At 57.4% G+C, this 10463-nt stretch overlaps 2 protein-coding genes across 2 annotated transcripts; one reads left to right on the top strand and one right to left on the bottom strand.

Moving 5' to 3' along the window:
* Window positions 1–4237: 4237 nt before the first annotated feature.
* COL26b_003631 (uncharacterized protein) lies at window positions 4238–5438 on the top strand (the record flags this gene model as incomplete). The annotated part of the gene is made up of 2 exons (XM_053176524.1): window positions 4238–4675; window positions 4734–5438. The coding sequence occupies 2 exons, from the start codon at window positions 4238–4240 to the stop codon at window positions 5436–5438; spliced, it is 1143 nt and encodes a 380-aa protein (XP_053039611.1).
* A 168-nt stretch (window positions 5439–5606) lies between these two features.
* Window positions 5607–9916, bottom strand: COL26b_003630 (uncharacterized protein; the record flags this gene model as incomplete). Its single annotated transcript, XM_053176523.1, has 4 exons — window positions 5607–7612; window positions 7661–8437; window positions 8488–9428; window positions 9735–9916. The coding sequence occupies 4 exons, from the start codon at window positions 9914–9916 to the stop codon at window positions 5607–5609; spliced, it is 3906 nt and encodes a 1301-aa protein (XP_053039610.1).
* Window positions 9917–10463: the final 547 nt, after the last annotated feature.

The raw sequence follows: 10463 nt of genomic DNA, 5'->3' as shown, positions 1-10463 counted from the left end.
GATGTCTGTTGTTTATATGTGAGAGAGTGGACGTTGGAGGTCGGATTGAGTTGGAGGCGGAGAAGATGGAGAAGGAAGAGCTGCGTCGGAAGGGGGAATCTGAAGGTGGAAGAGAATGGGATGGGTAGAAGTAAGGTAAGGCGTGGTAGTAACGGGTGGAGTTCACTTGACGACGACGTGCAAGCAGTGCAGCAGGGCAGGCGCAGGCACAACAGGCAGGCTTGTGTGTTGGGGAAGGGGGGGGGGGGGGGGAGGGACTGGAGGGAAAAGAAGGCAGAGCAGATGGGACGGGGGCCAGAGAGAGACCAGCAGAGCAGAGCAGAGACAGAGAGCGAGAGAAGGATTGTGAGTGAGAGCGAGGCGGCGGCGGGAGCAGCAGTGGCCAGTGCTAGTACGATGGAAGTGCCAGCAGTCAGCGACAGCAGCAGCAGCAGCAACAGCAGCGGCGCCGGAGAGGGAGACAAAGATGCGGGTGGGAGGGATTAGGGGGAGGCCTAAGGTAACGATCCAGGGTGCAGGCGCAGGCTTAGGTAGTGCTAATGAAGGAACAGCTGGGCTGGTAAGGCAGGTACCTACCTAGGCAAGGGAAGGAAGGTACGGCAACCGCAGGCAAGGCAGGCAGGCAGCGGTCGGTACCGGGCCTCGTGGTGCAGATGCAGGCAGGTGCAGCAGGCGGCGAAGTGGTCTGGGCTTCTTGTCCTTTTCTTTTTCTGATCGTTTCTTACCTAGAGACGGGAGACTTGACCACTCGCTCACCCTTTATGCGGTCGGATTGATTTATGATGAAGCTGGAAGCAATAACACAGAGATACTTCGTAGCCAGTTGATCAGCTGGACAAACGTAAAGTATCTTAAATCCGTTCTGCGTAATGCGCAGCAACAGACCAGGAAAGCAAAGGTGTGGAGCGGAGCCTGCTGTGCTGATAGCGTGGTCCCTGGTGTTAGGTCGATGCAGACGGGATGCAGCGACGCAGTAGACGGTGTGTACCGGGCTGTGCTGTGCGTATTTGGCTGGCTCAGCTGAAATAACCAGCGACGGTAACAGTGACGGGACTGAGTTCAAAAACTCACTCGTTGACTGGCTGTGCCGGCCAGTGACTGGACTTCACACCTCAGGACCGACTGACGGGGCTGGCCGGCCGGTTGAGTGTGATGAGGGAGCCGGGCTGGGTGTCCTTGTTTTTTTTTTTCCCATGTAGTTTTTTTCTCCTGCTTACGACGAGAGGTATACTTTTGCTGCGATAACCATACAATCAGTACTTGCGTTGCCCCGGTTGGCAGGTGAGTGCGCGCGTGTCCTTATTATTAAGGTAGGGAGTCGGGAAGGCGGTGTCCTGAGGCAGCCAAACAAGGCGAATTGAAATGCGACTTGGATGGAAGGGGCCGTTACGGATACAGGGGGCGGGGTGGCTTCTGGGGGTTCCCTCACCTCTCAATTGGGTGGCAACTTGCACCAGAGAGCCCCTGTCTTGCTAGCCTTGTGGGAATCTCGTCCACTAAGCGACACCCGATATGCACAATGACGGCCTGCCTATGGATGCCCGTTCTGAAGAGGGAGAGTGAGAGATGTTATCACAGGCCCGGAGCTTTTGCTGTCGTTTGAAGATTATGTCCGCAAAACGCGTTTTTGTTGTTGATCTAGTCTGGAGGAAAAGGAGAGACGGACTTGCGTCAGAAGCCGCGGTGGTGCGATAAGACGGCCAGGGACCTGCTGCTGGTCGTGATCTCCAAGCTCGGGTCTGGATCTCCAAGGCAGAGCAAGTGTCAATGTTGGTCGGAGCTGTTGTGACTGGCAATTCGGATAGTGGGCCTCCAATGAAGGGAAACAGTGACGAACAAAATACCTTTAAATGCCGAGCTGACCTTGGTCTCTGGTCTCAGATGTACCCAAGTATCGCAGACCTTCATCTTCCAACGGATCTTCCTCGGCCATCGCCCCGTCTGTCCTATTCCTTTGATTTGATCAAGGTCCTTCACTGTCAATCCTCCAGGCACAGACACGATACACCGGCCCAGGACTGACTGACGACTAACATATCCAAGCAAGAATCCCGACGGTAAGGTACGGACAACACAAGAACCCCGTATCGTTCGCCGGGATCATGACGCGAGGTACTTTGTCGTCCTATACCTCGACGTCGACCCCTTTTGCGCTGATGTTCGTCTAGGTCAGTGTCGCCTCTGCTGAAGCATATACCGCAGAGTGCATCTCGGGGAACCGGCCAAGATCGCTGCCTTAGGGTCCAAGCTTGGGCTGAAACCAGATGTACGGGGGCTCAGTCAGATTATCATCATGGCCGCCATGAGAGTCAAGGACGAACAGTCATCTGTTAGGACCGTCAAGCAAACGTTCGACGACAGCAGCAACAGCCCCAGCCGCAGCTTCAGCCCGGAAACTAACACTGCTTCCTGAGGGAGTCTAGCTCGTCTGACCAGAGACCTACTAGCCTGATCTCACTTCCTTCCAGACGAGGCGAAGCCATTGGGACGTTCGTACGTCGAACTAGCCGGCAACTCATGTTTTTCCATTGCCATGCTTCACGTATCTGTGATCAATACTTAACCAAGTCACCGCCAAGACATCATGGCGAGCGGCGATACGCTGCCCCAGACAATTCTGTGGCCTCGTTTGCCTGCAGACCCCTCCAGCTAGAGATGGAGAGAAAAGCCTTAGCTTGCACAAGCTCCAAGCTACGCTGGTATGCTCCAGCCATTCGTGCATATGCACCCACATGGAGGGACGTGGAAGTCCAGGAGGAGAGGTCATCGGGACCGTATCTGCTGCCTTCAGCACAGATAAAGCCGGTACGTATCGTTCGAATGACGCCTTGCTGAATGCTCCTGGCGCCGTCACGCACTGAGGCGGTAAAAGTCCTGGATCTAGGACTCAATCCCTGCCAACTGGCAGCTGTGCCACACGCCCGTACCTTAAACTTTCCAGGGACTGTGCGCCGACTGGAGACTTGGCTGATGGACTGCTGCGCTGCGCGTTTGTGACTGACGTACCACTGACCGCGACTTTGAATATCAAGGGAGGGCCGCTCAAGCAAACCAACATCGTCCGAGAATGCCGTCGCCTGTTATACTGTGCAACAGCGACTGCACTCCCTGCCGGCCTTCTTTTTCAATATAGCTACGGAATTTGTTTGGAGCCGTCATCGTCTTCTCTTTCACAGGGAGCAGCCGTACCGGTTTGAGGCTGGGAATCGACAACAGCAAAAGATGGTGTGCACACGTCTCGTACTTGAGCCGCTTCACATACGGTCTTCACCAGCTGGCAAGGGGCACTGCATCGACCGGCACCTTGGTGTCAATTCCTTGCTATACGAACCATGTCCTCTGACAATCTCAGCGTTTGATAATGGGATCACCGAGTAAAGATGCCCGATAAATCCGAGGTGCCCATTTCGAGGCCCATTTCGAGTCAACAAATGGATGCGATCACGAGTTGCTATCGGCACGACTAGTCAATGTTCCAACTCAACAACCCGTCCACTATCTTTCTTGTTGCCGACTAGCCTTTCCCATGACTATTCTTGGTTTGTTCTTGAGGGATCATCGTAGATCCTGCATGATGGCCCCGTCAACCCGGATAGCCATGAGATGCTTTCAACGAACTTATGCGGCATCAACCACGGAAATTGCAAGACGAGGACACATTCAGAAGAGTTCAATTCGTACCTCATCTCTTATAAGAGCCGGGTCGAAACATGTCGAGTCCCCGTTGAAGTAGCCTCCGGAGCGAGCACCGACGAACACGCGCGCTGGGATAGAATCCCACCCAGCCAAGTGTTGGAGCGGGTACTTACCGCCATCTCCCCTGGGCCGGGGGATTGGGGGGTGTCGCCAATTCGTCCATCAACCCATCCTTGACACCGAGCAAATGGGACAGTGACAACCTTGGAAAGCGGAGTCAAACCTAGCTGGGCACCTCAGAAGAGATCCGGAGCATCGGCGCTACCATTTATCCGTGTACAGCCCCGTTTCCAGCGTGGCCCCGGTCCGGCGCCAGCTGCAGGGGTCCTGGAAGCTACCGGCCCGTCTGAAATTTCCAAATCACCAATTCGAGGGCCGTCGATAGCACCACCACGGCCGCCGCTCTTCGAACGCCCCCAGCGATCACCGCCAAAGCGCCCAGGGACCTCGATGAATTTGGTGGCATCATCTTGAACCGAACTACGAGACCTTCGAGAGTCTAACAGGCGGCGGGCCCCGACCGCCCCCCTCCTCGCCCACGATGCAGAAACTAATCAAGCGCACGAGACAGGCCGAAAAGGTCCTCGCGAAAAAGATGAAGAAGCGCCAGGGCTACGAGATAACCGATCAGAGGCAGCAGCGCTTCAGGGAACAGCGCCAGCAACTGGACGAGCTCAACGACGATATCAGGACCTCCCGCCTCATCCGCCAGGAGAAATGGAGTATGGGCACTATTGCCCCGCGCCGCGACCTCTTACCCGAATGGGGCGCTTCGGAGGTCAATCGCAACAGTCGCCAGACCGGTCTCAAATTCAGCGAGATCGAGAACCGGTGCAGTTGGGCCGGGGGTGTCAACCAACTCTGCCTCAAACCCAAGGACCGCGTCGTCCTCCTCGACGGCCCCGAGAAGGGCAAGATTGATCGCATCGAGAGCATTGACAAGTCGACGGGTACCGTAATGCTGGAGAACATTGCCAAGGTACGGAGGAGGCAGTTGCCCTTTTCTGGGACGAAGCAGAGAAGCTAACACCCACCAGATGACCATTGCCGTCTCCGAGAACTTCCAAAAAGCCATAGATGCGCCCCCCACGCAAAACGCTCCGTTAGCCGTTCCCATCTCGTCCATCCGCCTCGTCCACCCAATCAAAGATCCCATAACTGGCTCGACCGGCGACGTAATCATCCGCCAACTCCGTAGCTACAAACCCCGCAAGTTGCCGAACGGGTCATTCTACTTCCAGCGCCAGATTCCGGGCTACAACATGATTATCCCCTGGCCCGAGGCAGATGAACCCAACCGTGAGGAGTACAGAGTCGATACTAAGAGCGAGAAAGTCAGTGAAGAGACCTTCGTTCCAACCCTCCTTCGCACGCCGATGCCGGAAACTGTTATCGACGAGCTGCGCAACAAGTACTCGAAATTCCGCACCCGCCACGAGGAAGACTACATCCTCAAGAAGGAGGTCGAGGAGATGCAGAAGAAGGCGAGCAAGAGGCTGACACCGGACGCCGCCGCTACCATCCGCACGCCGCTGCAGGAATTCAACACCCAGCAGCGTCTGGCCCGCCGTGCTCGCGGACAACCCGAGCTGACGGAGGATATGCTCGAGAAGATTGGCGAGGTTATTGCGAAGAACAAGGCGAGAACGTTGAACGCTGCCGGCATGTCCGAGGTTGCGCCAGTCCCGGAAGCCGCCGTCCAGGAAACACCGACGGCGGAAAGCCATCCGCCGCCTCAATAAGGGGAATGCCACGATGTGAGACGTCGGGAAACGGGGCGTTATGTATGAACAAGCAAAGTAAAATCTCAAATGTGCAATATTGTACTTTTAGTAGACCCAAAAAGCCGCGTCTATTTCTGCCAAAGAACTTTTGTGTATATCGCGTCTAAGCTTCTAAAACCCCTGAATCTACGATCCCAACAGCGTCAGCTTCTGGAACGCCCCGAGGACGGGCGGTTCGAGCTTCTTCGCCCTCGCGTCGAGATGCTCCTGCAGGACGGCATCCGCCCCGGAGGGAATCCACATCTCCCCGTCGGGACCCATGACGGCCTCGGCCTCGGTCTGCTCCTTGACGTTGAACACCTCCCTGACAGCCGCCTTGCACCCCTCCACGACCTCCGCCATGAGCACCTCCACCGCTCTCGCGCGCTCCGTCATGCCCCGCCGCACCAGCGCGAACACGAGCCTGCCGACCTCGTCCTTGGCCCCGCCCTCGACGCGCTCGACGAGGCGGCGGACGCTGTTGACGAGGTACTCCTCCTCGTACACCGTGCCCTTGCGGCCGCGCGCGCGCTTCTTCTCCTCGCGCTTGCGGTTCTTGCTGGTCGCGCGCGACACCCCCGTGCCGAGCGTGCCCACGCTGCCGTCCTTGCCGGTGTACCGCGTGAACAAGCTCGCGTTGGTGCTCATCCGCGAGCTGGCCGCGACGGAGACGTCGTCGGGGATGTCGCCGTGCCCGCCGGGCCGCTCGCCCTCGTAGAAGGCCAGCGGGTCCTCGGCCGCCTTCTTGCGGAGCTCCGCCACGCGGGGCACCTGCGCGAGAAGCTGCGACTTGCAGTCGGCGAGGAACTCGGTGCTGCTGCTGAGTGCCTCGACGAGGCCTGAGTCGAAGACCGTAGGGAGCAGATCCGGGCGGCGGTCGCGGGCGATGAGGCGGAGGGCCTCGGCGAAGTGGTACCCCTTGCAGAGGCACTTGACCGCCGTCTCCAGGGCGGAGAGGTAGTCTGCGTGGATCGTGGCGGCGGCGGCGTACTCCTTGCCCTCCCACAGCGCCTCGGCGAGTGTTGATGCGAGTTCTGTGAAGGCGTCCTCCGATGGCGGGGGGGTCTGTTGCTGTGCCGCAAAGAGACACTCGCGCCAGCATGTCACGCCGGCGGCGCGGTAGCAGCTTGTCGCCTTGGAGAAGTTCTGCAGGGTCTCGTAGGCGAGACCCGCGTCGCGGTATTTGGAGTTCGACTCGAGGTGGCTTGCGTACAGGCCGGTGAGAATCTGGTGGCGCGCTTGGTCGTATCGGCACAAGCTCAAGGCCTCTTGGTAGAGCGAGTGCTTGACAACGTAGTTTTGGAGCTCATCGAACGCGTCCAAGGCCTTGAGGTGGGAAAGAGCATTGGCTCTGCGGTCGAGGTGGTCGTCGATCTCAAACTTGCGGCGCAAGTCCGGAAGTTTGTGCAGGTTCTGGATAAAGGGGAGGTACTCCCTCGGATCACGCTGAGATTGCTGAGCAACGAGCAGAGCGAGGTCGAGGTTGTACAGGCCCAAGGCGTTGTCGTAGAGGCGGTTGACGTCGACGAGGAAGCAAATGTGCTCGACGGCGCGCTCGGCGAGCTTCTCGTCCTCTTGCATGAGCTCCGACACAAGGGTAAGTCCGTCGTCGAGGGCTGGTGGGTCCTTGCAGACGAGGGCTGTGATGATGTTTTGGAGGTTTGTGGCCTTCTTGGGAGCCAGGCTCTTGAGGATCGCGTCGCAGATCTTGTTGACCTTGGATTTTGACGACTTTGTGACGGGCTCTGGCTCTGACGACCTCGGGGAGCGCTTCGTGTCTTTGTACATTGTTTGAGTGACGTCTTCCTCCCTCAGTGATGACAGGAAGAGATCAATGTAGCTAATGTCTTTGAGCTGCTCCAGGAAAAGACCAACGTTGGAAAGGAACTGGCTTGGTTGGTGGTCGTAGAGGATGTTCATGTCGACTCTCTGTGTGCGGCAGAACGCGAAGGCTCTGCCGTAGTTCTTTTCGTCTACGAGTTGCCTGATACCAGCAACGACCATAGCACGGGGGTAGATAGTCTCGAGGTTTCCTCTCGGCATCTGGAGGACTAGATTCATGTTAGTTGGAGTCGCTGTTACCAGGCGAGCGCCACGCTCAATGCTTCGGCATCTCTCGTCAATCTCCGGATCGTCCCCGGGAACCTCCATTTCTGTAGATCGTCAGCAACGGTAACATCAATATCGCGGTGATGACATACCCTCTGGGTCCACTAAATGTACAAACTTGAGAAAGTGATTGTTCGTTGTGAAGATAATATGCGCGGGGGTCACGGCGAACGAGGTAACGTTCTTGGCCAGTTGCTTGGAATTGGCATAAAGGTGACCACTCCTGGTCATGCCCAGAGCCACAGGCCTACCGTTGATGTCCCTGACCTCGCACCATGGAAGCTGGGTTGAGAGCTGTGTCCCAAGCAGCTCAGGAGCTTGTTGACTGGGCAGCCTGTACAGCTTGCCTGAGCGATCCTGAGCAATGGCTTCAACCCCTGAATCGCCTTCGTAGCTGAAAATAGATGCTATGGTCTCCGTGGGCTTCAGCTGGGTGGTGTTGGTGAGACTAAGTCCCGATGCCTTAACCGCGTAGGTCTCGACCTTGAGGCCCTCTGCAGATGCCAGAATTTGGCACTCCGTCTTTGAAGAGAAGGCCACTTGGAGCGGGACTCCGGCCGCATCAAAGACAACCTTGGCCAGCTCCGTGGGGCGGATTGACCTGTCTCCCTTCGTCTGCCACTCAAAGACGTCCAGTCCCTTACGGTGCAGCACCGCCATCAGTGAGTTGCTAGGATCAAACGCGACATCAACGACGCTCGCAGGGAACTCCGGCTCAGCCCATGCCATGGGCGGCGGCACATTCGCCGTCCGGAAAGGGGTCAGCTTGACCGTTTGCCCGTCGATCACGGCAACTGATCCGTGATCGTTCGGGGGGCTCAAGGAGCCGCAGGCCACAGTAAAGATGTACTCAGCAAAGTTCACACCACCTGAGCTATTGTCAACGTCACGAACTTCGGAATCGAAGAGGCTATCATACCTATTGTCGCTGCAGCGAAACGAAGCGGCTTCTCGGGATGCCAAGAAAGCCCTGAAAACTCGGACGCCAATGGCAGTTCCTGCTTGAGATACCAGTGATAGTTGCCCATCGTCCACAGCTGTATCCTGTCTTTCAAGATGACAGCCAGAACGGTAGAGTCAGAGTTCCACTCGAGCCGGATCTTCTCATGCTCGCTCAGGGGTCCATCAGCGTTGCGGAGCGTGAACTGCCCATGCCTCAAACCGTTCCTCTCGAAGAACACGACATCAGTCTTCTCGGATAGCCGCTGAATGCCAGCAATCAAGTTGCCCGACGGCCTCCAGCTGAGGCTGCCCTCGAGGTGGTCCACGGGCTCGCTGACACTGTCAAGCACGCCCTCGCGAGAGAAGACTCTCACGACTCTCCTCGCGCCGCCAGCGGTCGAGTTGATGGCGACATATGCGCCGTCACCCCTCCAGCTGACAGCCGCGCTCCCGTCTTCATTCACACTCGGCAGTCCCTCGTCGACCTTTTCAGGAATAGTCGGGTCACGAAGCGCCTTGGCACCCTTGCCCTGGAACTGCGTCTCCTTCTTGCCCCATCCAACAGAGACATGCTTCGACAGCTTCAGGTCCTCCGCGGTCATCTCGACGTCGGCAATAGGATCGAACGTCCTGCCCATGAAGACAGCATTTCCCTCCTTGGTCACGACAACGAGCAGCTCCTCGTCAGGGGACCATCCCGCAGCAGCGATGCCGGCGTCAATGGAGCCGACAATCTCAATCTGAACATCACCAGCGCCGCTGAAGCCATCATCCTCCTGGACCGTGACGATGTCACCCCCCTCGAGGATAATACATGTCGTCAGGGTATCGCTGAAGTGGTGGATGCTGACAACCCTGTCCGCGGGCAGGTCCGGGCTCGGGCTCGGCGCATCCCAGCTCGCAACGACGTGTGATTTACTGCCAATGCCATGTTAGTCAAAAGTGTCACCGCTTCACACACGTGTGATGCACAGTCCGAAGCCACTCGTAGCCATGTCAGCTTGAACAATCACAGCTACAGCCACATGACCGCCACCCAAGACCCTGGGGATATAAGTCTAGGAGCTTGGGTGAAATAAACCGTCAAACGATCAACCATCATGAAACAGGGCAAACCGGTTGCAACGTTAAACATAGAAACAACGCTAAGAAACTAGGTAATGGAGGGTAGGGGGGGAAGGGGGCAAGGAGAGGCATAGACAGAGATGAAAAATGGCGCCACACATTTGCTGCTGTTGCTGGTGGTCCGACAGCCTCACCAGCTCAATGGTGGCTTTCGCCTCGGTCGGCCCAGTGGTGCAGAGGACCTCGTCTTTGGCGGGGTCCCAGCATGCCGAGGTGACGGCAGCCGCCGACGGTGACTCTTGCAGCCAGGCGCCGTATCGAATGTTGCGCAGGTTCCGCATATCGTCTTTTCCTCACTCTGGCTCGTGAGTCTCGGCTCTTGTGATTCCTCGGCCGATTGCGGTTATGTCCGCAGTGTCATCGGTGGTGGTGGTGGTCGGGTTGTGAAGCAAGTGAGTGAGTGAGTGAGTCGTTGCGTTCGTGAGTGTGTCCCGCCTTCACCTATGGTGCTGCAACTTTTTTTTTCCCCCTTGACCCCCCTCCGTTGCCTCACTTGCTGAAAATCTCATATGCGCCGTCGCGGCCCATACGCGGGCACACTAAGAGGTCCCTCGCCCTAACATTGGTAGCGCCGCACGCCGTCAGGTACCTGAGTACCTTGGCGGGGCCCAAGCTCGCTGGGCCCTCTGCTTCGGCGGCGGGCGGGCGCTTCAAGCAGCGCGGCGGATTGGGTATCCCGGAATAAGGGGGGCAAGCCCGCCTCCGCCCGCCGCAAGCCACACGCCTCCGCGCTTGCCCACAGCTTCAGTTGAGGATTGCCTCGTCTCTGCTATGCTTGTCGTCGCCTCTTCCATGTTTTTTTCTCTTCTCCTTCCAGATTCTTGTTAG

This window comes from Colletotrichum chrysophilum (assembly GCF_026319265.1).
Source record: "Colletotrichum chrysophilum strain AFK26 chromosome Unknown scaffold_20, whole genome shotgun sequence".
Classification (NCBI taxonomy): Eukaryota; Fungi; Ascomycota; class Sordariomycetes; order Glomerellales; family Glomerellaceae; genus Colletotrichum; species Colletotrichum chrysophilum.
The sequence above is the reverse complement of the archived record's forward strand: the minus strand, read 5'-3'. Positions and strand labels throughout refer to the sequence as shown.